The sequence below is a fragment of the Theropithecus gelada genome, chromosome 15, assembly GCF_003255815.1.
Source record: "Theropithecus gelada isolate Dixy chromosome 15, Tgel_1.0, whole genome shotgun sequence".
In the NCBI taxonomy this organism is placed as follows: domain Eukaryota; kingdom Metazoa; phylum Chordata; class Mammalia; order Primates; family Cercopithecidae; genus Theropithecus; species Theropithecus gelada.
In genome coordinates, this window is record NC_037683.1 from 109,875,645 (window position 1) to 109,893,688 (window position 18,044).

Here is an 18,044-nt window from a genome sequence, read left to right on the forward strand (position 1 = left end):
CTCGGTTACTGAGTGAATACTATTAGTGGCTGAGAGGAATGGAAGCATCCAACCAAATAAAAAAAGATGGTGCTGAGATGGTGCTGGGCTACCAGGTCAATGACTGAGGCAATGCCATTAACTGAGTTAGGAGTCTCGGATACAGAAGGATGAGTGCAGAGTTGAGGATGAAAACTTTTTTTTTTTTTTTTTTTTGAGACGGAGTCTTGCTCTGTCGCCCAGGCTGGAGTGCAGTGGCCGGATCTCAGCTCACTGCAAGCTCCGCCTCCCGGGTTCACGCCATTCTCCTGCCTCAGCCTCCAGAGTAGCTGGGACTACAGGCGCCCGCTACCTCGCCCGGCTAGTTTTTTGTATTTTTTAGTAGAGACGGGGTTTCACCGTGTTAGCCAGGATGGTCTCGATCTCCTGACCTTGTGATCCGCCCGTCTCAGACACAATGAGTGTGAGGTGCCCAAGGATAACCCAACGGGATGCAGTCACACCAAAGCAACAGGGTGTGCACCTGAAACTCAGAAGGGTGATCGGGCTGTGGTGAAGATTCGTGATCACCCATAAACGAATTCATTAAAAGCATGAGAGTGGAGGGGCCCCTAGAATATGGTGGGTGCATGAGACTAACCCTAGATTGGGGATAGCTCCCTGGGAAATCCAAGGGACAAGGTGAGGAGCAGGAGCCCACCAAGGAAACCAGAAGAGGTCCAAGGACAGCAAGGAGCACAGCCTTCAAGTCTAGGAGCCAACTATCCAAGAAGGGAGTGGTTTGCCGTGGATGCCATGGGCCACCGCCTCCCATCTAGGAAAGCAAGTTGAGTTCTCTCTTGAATACACTGGGATTGATTACCCAGACTTTAAAGGATCTGTCCCCGACATCCCTTCATTCACTCTGCTCTTTACCTTCTCCTCTTCCCTGGTCACCAGCACCTCTGCTAAAGGGTGGAGAAAGGAACTTCTGATCAGTTACAGAAAAGCTTTGGGGTTACGTGGTGCAAGCTGCTCTGCCTCTGTTTGTGAAGAAATTAGACTATGGCCAGCCATGGGAGTGGGATCATTTTGGTTTCTGGAGCAATAATTAGTAGCAACTTTTAGAGGTGGTCATTTCGGTTCACTTCTGGGAAGCAATTTGTGTTTAAGAAAAATAGATGCAAAGTTACTAAGTACACCTGATATTTAAACAATCTCCAGCAGATAAATGCTGATACTGACACTCTTACTAGAAAAGGAGAAATATCCATCTTGAGGAAGAGAAACGACTTTTGTTGAGTTATGCTCCCGGGTCCCCTTTCACTGGGGGGATATCTCAGCTTGCTAAGCCCCTGGTTACTGCACTCCTCGGTTCCAGAACCCAGCAATTCCTATCATCACGATTGTTTCAAGTCTCATCCAAGCCCTGTATATTTCAGGTCATCCTTAATTTCTTGTTCTGTACCCAGAGGAGATGAGGAAAACCTTTAAGTCTCTATGAGAGGCAAACATCCTCCTCACTGCCCCAGCCCCATGTGATTGATGAGGCAACTAAGGAAGAGAAGTAGGTGCTTCTGGGACGGGAGGAGCGCAGTGTTGAGGAACTCTGAGTTCTATTTGGAAATAGCACTGATTTCTTAGTACACTCTTTTTGGTGTTAATATAGAAAATATCAAAAACACAGTTAGAAGAATGAAGCATGTCTACACACATGTGGCCAGAAAGCCTGACCAGAAGCTGGTAGCAGTGAGGGATGACAGTGCTTGCCCCTGGGTTGAACAGTGGAAGAGTTAGGGGGGAAACTGCTCTTTGAGACCCTTTCAATTTCATGTTATGGATTTATAGAGATAGATGAATTAAACATTACATAAAAAAGGAATAAAACCATTGGTAGGATCTGTATTCCAGGAAGAAGAAAGCATATTACATAATAGGTCAATCAATGCACAGAAATAAAAAAAAGAATTTAACTAGAGCCGATGCTAATCATACATCCCTTCCCTGTCCCAGAGTCCTGTTGTCTCTGGGGTCTTGGTCCATCTTATCTAGGCCGTGGAGTGCTGGGGTGGGACGCTGCTAATTCCTAGGCAGGAAGCAGGGGCCAGTTACCCTTGTGGTGTCATTTCTGGGTCCTGGAAAGGAGACCACTGCTGACCCCGGACTCACCAACCGCTAATTACTGATGGAAATCCCACCGGCCTCCCTGGACAAAGGCAGCCTAGACCTGGACTCATTCACATGCAAAGGAAGTGGCCAGAAGAGCCTGCTGTTGGCAGGGGTGAGGGATGGGAGAGCACGCTAAGGGGCCTGTCTGTGGGGCAGGGAGAGGGTGGAGCAGCACAAGCCGGCCTGAGGTCAGGAGCCTGCGGTGTCTCCAGGAAAGCAGAGGCGGCTGTGGGGGGCACCGGGGCTGAAGAGCCAACTGTAGAGACTGCTTCATCTTGTCCATCTCCAGAAACTCAGACCACCCATCCACTAAAGGCAGGTGGATGAGCGAGGGGGCCTCGGAGGCATTCCAGATCACAGTGAACCTGAGCCCCACGGCCTGACCCACTCAGCATCGCTGTTAACAGACGCTCGCTGCTGTCTGGCCCGGACCCCGCTGGCGCTGCGGGTCCTTCCACCCCAGTTAGGAAGGGTCATGGTTCCCGCGGAAACCCCTGCCAGGGTGAATAAACTCGGCGTGGGGCTGACTGGCTTTGGATTACTCCGTTGCTTACAAGCCGAGTTCCCGTCCGTGCCTCAGTTTCTCCCTCTGTAAAACAATACGAATACCGGCCCAGAAGCATTGTTGGACAGATTAAACGAGAAAATCCACTGGAAGTGTTTAACAAATGACGCACAGTAAGGGCTTCACACCTGCTAGCCGATGTCCCTGCAGCCTTTATTCCCCACCCAGTCCCCCTTGGCCTGCCATGTGGAGACACAGGCGGCTTGCCCCCGCCGCGGTCCCGGTGTGCGTTAACGGGCTCCCGGGGAAGCGGTGTGGAAAATGGATTAGGGAGGGAGGAGGCCAGAGCCTCGGAAGCCAGGGAGAGGTCTGCAGGCATCCAGATGGGAGCTGGAGGGGCGGGACAGGGCCCTTGGCAGGGGGATCCAGGACACATTTTGGAGAAGTTCTCTCTAGGACTTGGTAACAGGTTGAGAGCGGCCACTTGGCCGGGGGCGCCGGCTTCGGAGGCGGGAGGGAGGTGGAGGAAGGGAAGGCAGCTGCAGGGCCGACCTGCGGGGTGGGAGTGGGGGGTGGCTGGGGGCGAGAGGCCGGGGGCTCGGGGCCGCAGGGGTTCGGCCTGGAGGAGCGTCGTGGGCGCGCCGGGGCCGCGATTCCCACTGGGCGGGTCGGCTCCGCAGCCGCTGCGCTCGGAACCCCCCCGGCGCCCCGCAGTACCCGGCGTCCTTCCTGCCTCCTCCGAGCCCCTGTCCTCCGTCCGAGCCCCAGTCCCGCCGACCCTGCCGGCGCCTCCGCCCTCCCGCCCTCGGCCTTCCACGACCTCGGCGCGACGCGCGCGGGACCCAGTGGAGGCTGCTTTCGCGCAGGCCGCCGTCCAGGGCGGGGAAGGGAGCGGACCCTCCCGGCTGCAGGTGCCTGGGCCCCCGGCGGCCTCGCCCCACACCGCCAGCCCACTGGTCTCGCCTTCGCGCGGGGGCACAGGAGGCACTCGGCCCATCGTCCCCGCTAACCGAGTTCCCCTTCACCCCGCCCGTCGCCAGCCCGGGTGCCCTTCCCGCCCGTCGCTCTCCGAGAATGCGCCCCGTGGCCCGCAGGCCGCGGGGTCTGGAGGATGGAGGGGTGGACCCCGCAGAGGGTCGCGCCGCCCTCCCTCCCCTCCCCTCCCCGCGGGAACAGCCCCCGGGACCGCCCCTCGCTCCTGCCGGGGGTGGGGACTGAGCTTCCCCGAGGTGTGCGGCTCCGGAGAGCTCGTGCCCTCCAGCTGGACCTCGCTGCCCGTTTCCAGCCGGCCAAGCCATCAGCTGGTTCGTTCGCTTTCTCTTTCCCGCACAGGGAAAAGCAGCCCGAGTCGGGGAGCGGACGGCTCGGGACGGTCCCGGCGCGCGTAGTGGGCCCCGCCGCGGGGGCTTCGGGAACGCGCGGACCCAGGCGAGGCCGCCTCTGCCCGGACGCAGCCCGACACTTGCCCGCGGGGTTCCCCGGGACGCCTGAGTAACGGGCGCGAGGGGGAAAGCCGAACGGCTCCTGTGCCCGCAGGCGGTGCCCCCGGGGCTGGGTTCGCCGCGGCTGCGCTGCCAGCCCCCGACACGCAGGACTTTCGGTCCCACAGCCCGACGGGCCCGGCGCGGCGCCCTCCGCCCTCTCCCGCTCCCCCTCCCCGGCCCGCGCGTCCTGGACGGCGGGTGAACTGTCGGACGCGCTCCCCGCCTGGCCAAGCCACACCAGGAACCTGCGCACCCAATGGCCCACGCGCCTGCTGCTCCGGGGTTTTCACGGCCGCGGGAGACTGGAGGGGGGCTGTTCTGCCTTCCCCTTCGTTTAGGCCCGGCCACTCCCCATCCCCACAGTTTGGAAGTGGCCTTTTCTGAGGACTCCAGCGCCAAGCGTGTGTCTCCTTTTGAGCTGCGGAAGCCATTGGGAGGGCATTCCATCATCCGCGGCTGCCTTCCTCCGTGGGTCTTGTCCCTCAGCGCCCACCTAGGGGACCTTCTAAGCTTCCTGAGACCTGCTTGTCCACCCCAACATGTCCCAGCATTTGGCGGTGCCCTAAGGGGTCTTTGAGGGCATTTTAGGAGGTGAGCGGCGCCCCTACCTGGGCTCCCCGCGCCAGTTGGGTTTGCCCTTTGCTGGCATGTCAGTGAATTAACTGCTGTCCTTGGGATGACCTGCCTGATGATTTGGCCTCTGGAGCATCCTGGCTGTGCATTTCAGAACTCCTCCCATCTTATCTTATCCACCTGCCGAAGGCCTGTTCCCCTGATACGGTTTGGCTCTGTGTCCCCACCCAAATCTCACCTTGAATTTTAATAATCCCCACGTGCCACGGGCGGGACAAGGTAGAGGTAATTGAATCATGGAGGTGGTTTCCCCGAACGCTGGTCTCGTGACAGTGAGTTTTCAGGAAATTTTTTTTTTTTTTTTTTTTTTTTTGACGGAGTGTCTGTCACTCAGGCTGGAGTGCAGTGGCGCGATCTCGGCTCACTGCAACCTCTGCCTCAGCCTCCCGAGTAGCTGGGACTACAGGCGCGCGCCATCACATCCGGCTAATTTTTTTTTCTTGTATTTTTAGTAAAGACGGGGTTTCACCATGTTGGTTAGGCTGGTCTCGAACTCCTGACCTTGTGATCTGCCTGCCTCGGCCTCCCAAAATGCTGGGATTACAGGCGTGAGCCGATCTGATGGTTTTATAAGGGGCTTCCCCCACCCCCTTCCTCTCTCTCCTGCCACCCTGTGAGGAAGGTGCCCTTCTTCCCCCTTCAGGCGAACTGCCTCCTTGATTGTAAGCTTCCTGAGGCCGCCCCAGCTATGCGGAACTGTGAGCCAATTAAACTGCTTTATAAATTAATCCTGGTATTTCTCGGGTATTTCTTCATAGCAGCGTGAGAACGGACTGAAACACCCACCATGTGGAATAGGGAAAGCTGAGGGAGCTAGGAGGTCCCAGCAGGGTGAAGGTGTGATGGCGTCTTGGGGCAGTGGGAGTGCTGCCTGAGGGAATGGTGGGCAGGTCATTGAGGCTCCATGGTGAGCAGGAAGCTGAGAGAGGGAGGTGTCAATTCCGGAGTCAGGCGTGATGTGGAAGGAACCTGGGGCTTTGCCAGGCACAGGTGAAGGAAGGTCACTTAGGTACCGGCAGTGGGAAGAGAGGGCAGTGAGTGGTGGACGGAGAGGAAGAGAAAGCTGAACACTGGAGCACAATGAGGGTGCTGGGAGGCAAGCAGAGGGGGCTGGGGGATTCTCATATGGTGCATTCTGGCATTTATATTTTGAAAAATAATTGTTTTGTTCCTATTAATGCTTTTATAATAGTTTTAGGAAAGAAGAAAAAATATGAATTAGCTATTACGAGGCTTCTTTTGAAGTTTCTTTCAGTTCAGAAACATGTCCCACTTTATAAAAAAATTAAGAAAATCCGAAAGTATAGAGGTCAATAATTGATATTTTAGTCTGACAAGACAACTCACTGGAGTTTCCTTAGAGACGTATTAGAAATTCAGAGCTGCATGCATTTTTCCCCCTGCCAGATCAACTGAAACAATATAAAGTGAGTTTTAGTTATTTCTTTCAATGAGACTGTGAGGCCTATTTAGCTAACAAAAAAGATATCTGTAGAAAGAAGCATTCTTGATTCTTATCTACAAAACAGAGCAGTAAAAAACCAAGAATATCAGATGAGTATTATCTCTGTCCATGACAGGTATGATATTGGTATGATTAAGATTGGTCTTAATGGAAACTTAGGCAATAAATATAACCATCATAGTTTCACCTGCAGCAAAGCAAACAAAATACATTAAGTATAATAGAAAAACAATGCAGGCAAAGGCAGGCAGATTGCTTGAGCCCGGAAGTTCGAGACCAGCCTGGGCAATGTGGCGAAACCCTGTCTCTACAAAAAAATGCAAAAATTAGCCGGGCAGGGTGGTGCATGTCTGTGATCCCAGCTACTTGGGAGGCTGAGGTAGGAGGATCCCTTGAGCCGGGGAGGTCCAGGCTGCAGTGGGCTATGATTGCGCCACTGCACGCCAGCCTAGGTGACAGAGTGAGACCCTGTCTTACAAAAAAAGAAAATGCTATGTGTGAATTTTCTTCCCAATCTTTTAATAAGGAAAATGTTTTTTCAAAATAATGGCTTATATGGAGTGTCAATGTAAAAACCATATTAATTTCAAATTTATAAGTAAAATATAGTCAGCGATCTCACATATGTCAACATTTGGCATATAACACACATTTTGGAGAGGTGTTGCTTTTGGTCATACTTTTTTTCCATTTTTAAAATTGTGGTAAAATACATATAAAATTTAGCATTTTAATGACTTTTAAGTGTATACTTCAGTGTCATTAAATTCACATTGCTGTGCAACCATCACGACCATCCATCTTCAGGCCACTTTTCATCCAGTAAAACACAAACTCTATACCCATTAATAACTCCCTTCTCCCCTCCCCCCAGTGTCTGGCAACCACCGTTCTACTTTGTCTCTAAGAATTTGACTCATCTAGGTACTTCATGTAAGTGGAATCATACAGTATTTGTCCTTCTGTGTCTGGTTTATTTCTCTTTGCACACCATCCTCAAGATTCATCTATGTTGTAGCATGTGTCTGAATTTCCTTTCAAGGCTGAATAATATTCCCATGTGTGTGTATAACATTTTGCTTATTCACTGATAGGCACTTGGAATGCTTTCTTCATGTTTTAGCTATTGTGAATAATGCCACTGTGAACACAGATGTTCAGATATGTGTGGGCATTTTGATACGAATGTAACAACACAAAGCACACGGTGTGCTCCATCATGAGCTCAGCTGTATGTGGACATGGAGGGCGCTGGAAGTCGTGGTGGGGCAACTGAAGCACCTCTCTGGAAATACTGCGTCCCAGGGAGACAGAAGGTCAGGCAGGTGAGTCCTGCCCAGGGACAAACCTCAGACAATCACTGGCACATCAGAATTCCTGTGAAAGCGCAAAAACAAAAAGGGTGCCTGTGCTGAGCCCTAGACCCCTTGATTTAGAGTCTCTTGACGAGGACCCTGGACATCTGTATGCTTAAAAGCCTCTCGGAGGTGCTGACTTGCTACCTTGGGGCTGGGAACCACACAGCCTGGGACTCGGGAAGGAAGGGCGAATCTGTCTTTCCTCCTAGGGGTAGAGAGTAACTACCAGAGGCACTGTTTTCCTAGCGAAACCCTGCAAGACCCTACGAGGCAAAACAGCCCTCCTGGGGGAGCCTTTAGCCAAGCAAAAGTGAGATGTTCTTCCCGCCTGCAACAAACACCAAGTGGAGCCACCGTACACGCCACAGTGTACGGGCATCACCCACAGCAAAGTGGCTTATGAACCATCCCAGTGAGGCTTCCCAGAAGCACTGGGCAGAAGGAAGATGGTTTGCAGTCTCTGGTGGAGGTGAAACCAGAAACAAGTCTGCATTGAGCCCAGACAGTGATGGGCACTCTTGGTCTCTGAAGGTGCGGGCCTGTCACTGGGGCTGGCAGGTTCAGCAACATCCTTGGTGAGGCCTGGATCCTAGACCCACTGTTAGCTGGATTTGTGACATAAAAATCCTCCACGTGCCAAAAACACAAAAAACAAAAAACCGTTAAGGCAGGCAGTGATCCCCATTCCTTTGGATTTTATAGACCAGTAAGTGTCAAATAAAACTTCTGGGACCGACGTGACTGCCAACTTTTAGTCTTGGCAGGGACAATGAAAAAGACTAAAAGCTATGATCTATCATCATTTCATAAAAGAGGGTTATTTTGATATCCATAGAGGAAGGATAACTTCAGATTTTAAAAAGTGTACACACTGAACTTTAATTAGAAAATAACCGTGTATTTCCTGTGGCGTTCTCATTTTCTGTGGACGAATGAAAAGTTCATCATCATCTCTGCAAACTTAGGCTTCTTTGCCTCGAATACTTAGGGGCAGCTGCACCTTTTGCAGATGTTGTTTATTTCCTTGAAGAGGTGTCTTCAGGGCTTTAAGGGAACACTGCTCTAAAGAAGAGCACACTTGGCTGATCAGTCCCTTAAGAAGACTTTGGTTTTTGATTTTTTGTTCACTTCTGAGCAATGACTCCACATCCTGGGTGCACGGAAGCCCCTCTCCTCAGCTCGGTAGCAGCGCTCTCCAGCACAGCCAGTTCCCGGCTCAGGCCGTTTTCCGGATGGATGTGTCCTCCTCTCGCAGCCCTGTGAACTGACTGAAGGACAGGAGGCAGTGCAGGTCCTGACACGAGATGCCCGGGGCTTTCCACCATGATTTTTCACCGACATGATTTCCTTTCATTCACCTGTAGCTCTGCCTTACCTGCACAGCTCAAGCCCCTAGCACAGAACACAGGGGCCAAGTAAAGGCTTCTAAATACATATGAATTCAACAATGAGCACATTCATTTTGTTGTAAACCATATAAATTACACTCAAAATGTAATAGTTTCTAACAAAATAAAAAGTTGACTCATTTCTTCATACTTAACTTCAAAAATACTATACAAACCTTTATTTACATTGATTAAATCCAATAGGTACATAAAAAGTTGAGGCACTGGTGTCTGTGGCTAATGGTAGTAATCACAGCTCACATAGCAAAGTAACATTAACCTTTTAACTTTGAGCTGTTGCAAAATTACCATTTTAATATCATATATACCATATATTCAGTACTAGTTATGACTTTTTTCTAAAGTAATAATAGAACATGATACCCAGGGAAAAAGAAAATACTTAATAACTTTCCCAAGTGCTAGTAAAAAAGAAACACATTGGTGTACACCTGATTTGAGGGGCGGACATGATTCAGACTATGAGCCATCAGGAGAGCAAAGCAAAGCTTTTTTAAACTGGAAGGACACTCACGCTGTTTTGGTTCAGACCCCTCATCTTTCATACTGGGAAACAATGCTCACAGGGCAAGTGTCACATCATTATGTAATACAGTAAGAAAGATGTCCCAAGTCTCCTACTAACAAACCTAGAATCTTTTCTAATTCATAACAGAGGTTTATACTACAAATACAATCATATTCTTGAAAGATCATATCAAGAAAAACAGATCCATGATAATACTTCAGACTTTAAAAAATCCTAAAGCAATAATTTAATAAAAATGTATGTCAACAACTGTGTTCAAGATAATAGAATCAGTGTGGAATCCAGTGCCATAAACAGTGATGGCAGCAGTTCACTGGTGCAGTAATTCATTTATATACGTATGTAGTACTTTGTGTATTGGTTGTGTTTTCATCTGTACTACTTGAGCTAAATTTCTTCCATAAAAATTTCTCATTTGATTTCCAAAGAGGAGTTGCTGGCTCTTCTCTCCTTTTGGAGGGTGCTGCTAGAGGTGCTTTTTCACACAGAGTCTCTATTACTGCCAAGTCTGTGAGTTTGTTAAGACTCTCATCGTTCTGCTCATTCAAAATGTCCCAGAAATCTTTTGGTCTCTGTTTTGCTTTTTCCACGGGCCCTGAAAGAACTTGCTTTGGCAGTTGTGTGGGACTGTTCCCATGACTTCTAAAAAGGTCGTCAAGAATAGAGGTATCACCAAGTAAGCTTATCACAGAAGAATTTTCCAGCACTGGATTTTCTATCTTTTTGTTTTCCAATTTCAGAAGGGGTTCTTTTCTTGAAGTGCCCATTCTTGTGAGGTCCTGTTTGTCTTTCATGGTATTTTCTAACCTTCTCTCGTGTGTTTCAGACTCACTGTTCTGAGAACGGGATGTCACAGTATCTTTGGATGCTTGGCTATTTTTCCCACTGTCAGTCTTTTGAGTAGAACTAACAGGTGATTTCTTAGTTTCTGCATCATTAGAATACACCTCTTCTCTACAAGAACTATGATTTTGAAACTTAATTGATTTTCTTTTATATGTTTTTAGGCTGCAAACTTGAGAAATTTTGTTGGTAGAATCTTTAAATGACAAGGTTTCAGAATCTGACAGCCTTGCTTTTATAAGAGAGTCTCTTTTTTCAGATTTCTTCCTGGTGCACTCTCCTTTCTCAAAGGAAGAAGTGTTGAATTCTGATGCAGAATCCACAAAAAGTTCTTTTACCTCTGGATATTGAGAAGCATAAAAGTCTCTTAGCATTTTCTGTCGTTCTTCTGATGTGGCACTGGTTATATGTTCAGCAAATTCGTTTACAGAAGACGAGTTAAAATAAGAGGCCATTTCTTCAAATTGTTTTCTAAAGATTAAATGAACAAAACTAGTGGTTATTTTCATTACATTTTATTTTGAAATAACTCATCACCAGTAACAGGAAATGTAGAGGCCAAGGAAGGTAATCTTGTTCCTTTAGCATGTCTGCTGAATTCCATAATGAAAATGCATTTTATCCTAGTAGAATGAGGCCTCTTCCCTGATGCTACTGAGAAAAGTATTTTAGCTCACAAAATCACCACTTTGTAAGTTATTTTGATTTATGCTATTATATTAGGTATTTCCGGGGAATTATGGAGGCCCAGCATGCTACTCCTCCAGTGAGCCAGTGATTTATGACTGACATGAGGATCATGATTTACAGAATCTGTACTTGAAAATCCATATTGTATTCAAGTCCCATGAAATAAAGTTGTCAAAGAAGAATCTTAACGAAAAGAGCAAATTCTGAAAAATTAAGAAAGACATTTGTTTTTTTCCCTTCCCTCTCCTTTTCCCCTTCTTCTACAAATACAATATAGAAATCGTGTAAGACTTTTTGATGAGTCCAAAGGGAAGTTCTAAACTGATAAACCCAGATTATTTTTTCCCCAGCTGGTATGGACACCTAAGCTAAGAAGTGAGATGCTATTAGAAGAAGTCTGTTGTATTCTTAGTATAAGATACTAATAAAAGCGGTTGTATACATGTATGAGGAAATGGGCCTTCAAGAACCTTGGTAAGATAGAGGCAGAAAGACTTAGGGACCTGGGCATTGAGCCCTGCTCCTTTCCCTAAACGAGGGTGCTATGGACTGAACTGTGCCCCTCCCCCAAATCCTGCTGAAGCCCCCTAACTCAGGACGTAACAGTATTTGGAGTTAGCGCCTTTAGGAGGTAATTAAGGTTAAATGAGGTCATAAGGGTGGGACCCTGATCCAACAGGATTAGTGTCCTTAGAAGAGATGCCAGAGAACCCACACAGTTTCTTTCTCTTCTGCCTCTTCCTCTCTGCCATGTGAGGACACAGGGAGATGGTGGCCACCTGCCAGCCAGGAAGAAGGCCCTCACCAGAAACTGAATCAGCTAACTTCTTATTGTTGGCCATCCAGCCTCCAGAACTGTGGAAATGAATTTCTGCTGTTTGAGCCACCCAGTCTATAGTATTTTGTTATTACAATCCAAGCAGACTAAGACAGTGGGTATTGCTTTGCTGATGAGTTTGGGCCAAGAGATAGAACAGCTCAATGTTTATAAATACTCCTTTGAACAAAAGTCATAGAGAGTGAGTGGAGCAGCCCATGATTAAAAATCCTAAAGTTTTAGAAATTATATTTTATGCCATAGTTCCTTAAAACATTCCTTCATTCACTCAACAAATATTTATAGAGTCTGTTATGTGCTAAGCACTATAGCAGGAACTATATAACAGCAAATAAGACTCCGGTTTCTATCTTCAAGGAGTTTACAGTTTACTTGGGGTAGACAAATGCATGAAAATCAAACTAGACTAGAGTGATAAACCCATAATGTAAATTTACCATGAGGTAAATATGGGGCGCTACTGGCATTCATAGAAAGGAAACCTAGGTCAGTGACTGGTGGTAGGCAAGGTGGGTAGAAAAGGCATCTCTTCCTGATAAGTCGGTCAGGTAATGATGAGTGAGAAGTCTCCCGGGAGAGAGGGCATATGTACAGTCTCAGGTCCAAGATGACCTGGTTCAAAGAGTGGCAGGAGAAACTGCAAGGAAGAGGCTAAAAATCATAGGGGGTCTGTAGGCCAAGGTCAGAAGTTTGAATTTTATCTTATGCACCACAGAATCCTTAGCATAAAAGAAATTACTTTTAATGTATGTAAGTAGGAGCTTCAATGCCACTTTTATTTTTGTTGCACAGACCAGGTTATATAGTTTGTGTTTCCTTTGCTGTTAGTGGTAGACCATAAAGCACACTCACAGCTTTCGTTTGTGGCTTCAGATGGGCCCATGGCTTCTAGTCCTCACTACACTATCTTGTTAACTTCCCCAAATCCAGATACTATCCATGCTTTATCAACAGCCACTTTCATCTCCAACAGAATATTTAATAACACATATACATGACTCCAAATTTCTGTCCTGGAAATTGCCAATGTTCTTGTTGGAAAGTAACAAGCATATTCTTAAGAGGTTCCAGTTTTCACTTCACATGAAATAATGAGAGATTATTCTGTTTATTAATCATCTTCAAATCCATTTTCATGGCTCTTCTAATAAATATTTGTGCTTGTAAAGATTCAGTGATTGGCCAGGTTACAAGCTGATGCCTTTTATTTATCTAAGGCTTGGTGGTGTCAGCAACTGCCAAAGTAACTTCACCTCCGCTGTGCTGGAACCGCGGCCTCAGCGGCGACCCTGCGAGCTCTGGGAGGAGAGCTGCTTCTAACCTCGTTTTCTCTGAGTAGTCTGCAAGTACACTAAGCCACGTGGTTGCTGCTTACAGGATAAGCTATAATTCAGTACTTCTTTTTTTTTTTTTTGAGACGGAGTCTCGCTCTGTTGCCCAGGCTGGAGTGCAGTGGCCAGATCTCAGCTCACTGCAAGCTCCGCCTCCCGGGTTTACGCCATTCTCCTGCCTCAGCCTCCCGAGTAGCTGTAACTACAGGCGCCCCCACTACGCCCGGCTAGTTTTTCGTATTTTTTAGTAGAGACGGTGTTTCACCGTGTTAGCCAGGATGGTCTCGATCTCCTGACCTCGTGATCCACCTGTCTCGGCCTCCCAAAGTGCTGGGATTATACAGGCTTGAGCCACCGCACCCGGCCAGGATAAGCTATAATTATCATTCATTTTATTTTTGCCTTCTAACTGGCTTTCCTAACTCTGGGCCTTCAGAATTTTCTCTAAGAACGTAAGGAACTGCAGGGTACAACCAGGTGGCATAAGCCAGCCACTTTGTGAAGAAAAATTAGTTAACTAGAGTAGACTTCCATAACCCATTTAGTGAAAGGGGGAAAAAAGAAACCAAAGATATGTCTCTTTCAGCAAGTGTATCAAAAGCAGTTATGTACCACGGACACAATTCAAAATCCTCCCTTTCTGGAGGAAGGGGGTGGAACACAGCTGAATTCATCTTCTGTCTGCCTAAGCTTCCGGAAGGAGAGGCAGGACTGAACACTTCGTTCAGATGATCATGTGACTGCAGTGGAGGAAGGTGCAGTCTTGATTCTATTGACTAGGACAGTTAATGGAAAAGAGGGTGGTAAAATGTACATGGTTGGACGGTTTTAATTCTACATCCCTAATTGGTAACCAAAGCCAATAAGGCACATAGTGATTGAAACACTTGAACGTGCCACTAGAACTCAACGAAGCTGACGAGTCTGTCATTGCTCTGCCCACAGCTCAAGATGCATATGCAGCATGCCGTACGGCATCGTGTCCATTCCAAAAGCAAACTCCCCACACAGCAGGTGCTGCATCAGTCACTTTCACAATGCTGATTACAACGTTTGATCTGGTGCTGGGGCTGAAGGATTTCATCAGGCCGGACAGATCAATTGCTGGAGAGAAAGGCAAAATAAAAATAGCACCATGGTGCATGCCTGACTGGAAAACCATGGGTAATTTACCACCAAGTGCAAGGTTGTGAAGGCTGTCTTCTTGCTCATCTATCATGCTGTGTGCAAGCCCAGCTGTAACCCGATGCAGCAGATAAGCAAAAGACTCAGTGCCCTCCTCTCAGCCGTCAAGCCAGGAGGCACCACAACCTCCGTCGAACTCAACCCAGCAGTGACGTCAACAAAGCCGCAGTATGACTAGCTAGCACGGGCCCTGACATCAAGCTGACACGATCACTCTTTCAACCTGGTGCCAATCCTAACCTTGGGGTCACTGACTGAGCCTTCATAAGTCAGTGTAAGCTCATCGCAACCTTTTCTGAAATGACCTCATATGTCACAATGTGAAGTTTCACTGAGAAAGGATTCAATCATGCCTCACTGCTCCCTGGTGCAGGTTGTGACATAATGAAATTCATGAGCATTGAAGGACGACTCACTGAGAAACATGAGGAAGAACTCTTTCTATTTCTTAGTCTTCTGACTCAGAGGGCACAAAGAATTAGCACCTGCAAAGCTCCCTGCTCTCTGTAAGGCTGCAAATGCACGGAAAAGAAAGCCAGATACTTCCTTCAGAGACTGCCAGTCACCAAAGGAGTCCCCTCCAGACTTACTCATCATGATGTTGAAGAGGCGGTTTCCAAACCACTTCTTAAGAAGGCACTGATGAGCAAAGAAGATGAAGGAGGACTAGAAGCAGCATACAATATATCTAGGGAAGAGATTCAAGTTGCAGCTACGTTGAAGCCCGGAACAGAACAAACCAGTGTCCTAACATGGCTCTCGGAGGCAATCGAGAACAGAGAACGCATGCAAACTTGGGGGGAAAAAGGTATATGGTCAGCCTCCTGGCAAAATATTCGCCCAAAGTGAAAAGGCACACTCCGCAAAAATCCTTGTTGCTGGTCTGTCGGTGGGAGGTGCGCTGTGTGGCAGTGCGGGAGGTGTTCACCTTTCTGTGCAACTACAGACAGCTGAGAGCCACACTCCAACAAGCCACGCTAGCACTCCAAAGAGCCAGGGGACAAGCTCTTCCCCGGGCAGCTGAGGAACTGGCTGCCTGGGAGTCGCCAAACCCCTGCAGGAAGTATTTTGAACCCACAGAGCCAGAGACATTTCCCACTGCCCCCAGAAGCCAGCAGGGCCAGCCCGACCACGCCCCCCATGCCTGTTCACTGCTGTCATCCATCACCACTGGCCTCTCATCTCCTCCTACTGTACATCTTGATCTAATCCAATCCCTCACCCTTCCAAGCCATCCCTCGGTGCCCCTGGAACCAACAGTCCCCCGAGTCTTCTACTTCTATGCTGAATGGTCCCGTGCTCTGATGATACTGCCTCTTCCCATGCAGCCCTTGCAAGGCAAGGATCTTGCATCTCATGGCTCTCCAACCTCAGGGTTAGTGCTTCTAGACACTGCTGCTTCCAGACCATTCTTTTCTTAGAAAACTCCTTCCCCTCTTTAACATTTATGCCATCCAGCTAAACTGTTCTCTCCTTAATCTTAAGTGACCCCTTCGTTGCTTCCTGCTAGCAGCTAAACTCTCAAGATTCTGCATTAATCTTGCTTCCCACCCCATCTCTTGCCATCATTCTTGGTAACATCAATATCCATGTGGATGTCCCGCCCAATCAATACCTGGCCCAGCACTTTCTTTAGCTCACCTCCAAACTCATCTCAACTCCATGTTAGCCCCCTACTCCCAAGTTTATAAATTGCCATTGTCATTACCATCAAAAGCTCAACCTCCAGTCCCTGACTCAGTCATCTCAGGCTCCAGCTCAGCTACTTGATGATCGCCCACAACAGCAAGGCCGGGGGATATGCTGGTAACTCAAGTCCTCAAATTCACGGACTCTTGTGCTTTTGCACGATCCATCAGCCTCCCTTGTCCAGCTTAGGTTTAACTTTATAATCGCTCCTTTACTCCTTTACATTCTACAGCTTCCTTGCTTCTCTCTCCCTTCATTCTAACCCCTGGGCAGACCCAGCCATCTCTCTACTTGTGTCTGCAACAGAGCAACATTCTTCAACAGTTTTCCACTGCACTTGGAACAAAATCCAAAGTCTTTCTGTAGCCTCCAAGGGTTGGCACGCTCCAGCCCCGCCTGCGTCTCTACCCTCCATCTCATGCTACTCTCTGCTTGGTTTATTCTGCACGAGGGTCACCAGTCTTCTCTCAGCTCCTTGACCACACCAAACCTCTTCCCTCCTTGGAGATGCTCCTACTCTGGTTCTTTGCATGGTTATCCTTCAGCTCTTAACACAAATGCTACCTGTGTAGACAGTCTTCCCTGACTTCCCAAAAGAAAGGTGGTTCCACGTCCCCTCCCCATTCTATTATTCTCTTTCTCTTTTTTCTTATAACACACCATTTTATAATTATTTGTAGGTTTACTTTTTAAAACTTTATGGTTTGATGCCAACCCCATTCCTCTGTACTAGAGGCTCTACGTCTGTCCTTTTTTCACACTGTATATTCAAGACTCAGCACAATGCCTGGGCATATATTAGGTGCTCAAAATATATTCATTGACTGAATGAATAAAATGTACTTAAGTATATCATTTCTTTGTATAACATGATTTCCCTTTTTATGGTAATCAATTCAGGGATTAGCCTTCTAACAACATCTAAAACATTTGCAATTTATTTTTGAAATTCAGATTTTTCTGAAATATTCAGATGTCAGTTATGGTTATAATCCAAATATTTGTATATTTTACTACCGAGCTACATTTCTTTTCAGAATTATTCTTCAAGTCTAGTGTTGTCAGAGACAACGTACCTGCGGATTCCTTTTGGTGTTTCTCCAATTATGAAGGTGGTCTGGTTTGTACGGTAGACTTTTTTCTTCTTTTGGCTCACAGGGTGTGAAATGTAAAGAGGAAGTGAAACGCTGCCTTCGCTCGGTTGCTGGCCTTTCTTTGTGTGTGGCAATGTATTTGCATTCACCTTTTCTTTATATGTCTGAAAAAAAGAAAGGAAACAAAAGCTATGTCTGAAAACATAGTCACTGTTGGTCAAATAACGAGAATGTCACACTCTTTATAATGAAGTAAATCACATTCCCCAACTGACATCAATGTCAGAAGATGTTAACCTAGGTCTTTAAGAAAATGACACAGGAAAAAATTATTTTATACCTTTAAGATATAAAAGTATTGGCAATAACATGTTATTTCCGTTGTCAAGACTCGGGCATACTGATACATATGTTGATATCTACTATACCAAAGGATAAAAATTAATGATTATATACACTATGGCATAAACATAGGATATCTAAAATTTTCTAATTTAATAATTGCAAAATTATTAAGCAGTCTTTCAGTTGTCTAATTTCATATAATGGATAAATGTAAAAAATAGCAATCTTCATGTAATAAATAAATAAGAAACCATAAATCTTACATTTATTTCAACCTCTGCTGGGTTGCAAGAATATTTAGTGATTTTGAGATGCTAACTACAGTTGGCTGAATTATAGATGGAATCATAACCCTTTTACAGAGACCATGAGTTGCCTGTCTAACAAATTTTACTGACAGTGAGTCAAGAAAAATAAACTTTATATATAGTTCCTGACAAGATGATACAGTATGAATAGGTAGAGAGTCCTCATCCTATTCCAAAAAGAGAAATACTAACTACAATTTAACAGTAACAA

General features: G+C 47.0%; 1 protein-coding gene across 1 annotated transcript in view; it reads right to left on the minus strand.

The window, feature by feature from the left end:
* Positions 1-9,104: 9,104 nt before the first annotated feature.
* The window catches only part of ERCC6L2 (ERCC excision repair 6 like 2), a 191,260-nt gene continuing 182,320 nt past the window's right edge, over positions 9,105-18,044 (minus strand). The window contains exons 22-23 of the mRNA XM_025360047.1: positions 17,163-17,344; positions 9,105-10,824 (exon numbers count right to left, since the gene is read on the minus strand). Of these exons, the coding sequence (XP_025215832.1) occupies positions 9,837-10,824; positions 17,163-17,344 (1,170 nt within the window). The 3' untranslated portion in view covers positions 9,105-9,836. The remainder of the gene's footprint in view (positions 10,825-17,162; positions 17,345-18,044) is intronic.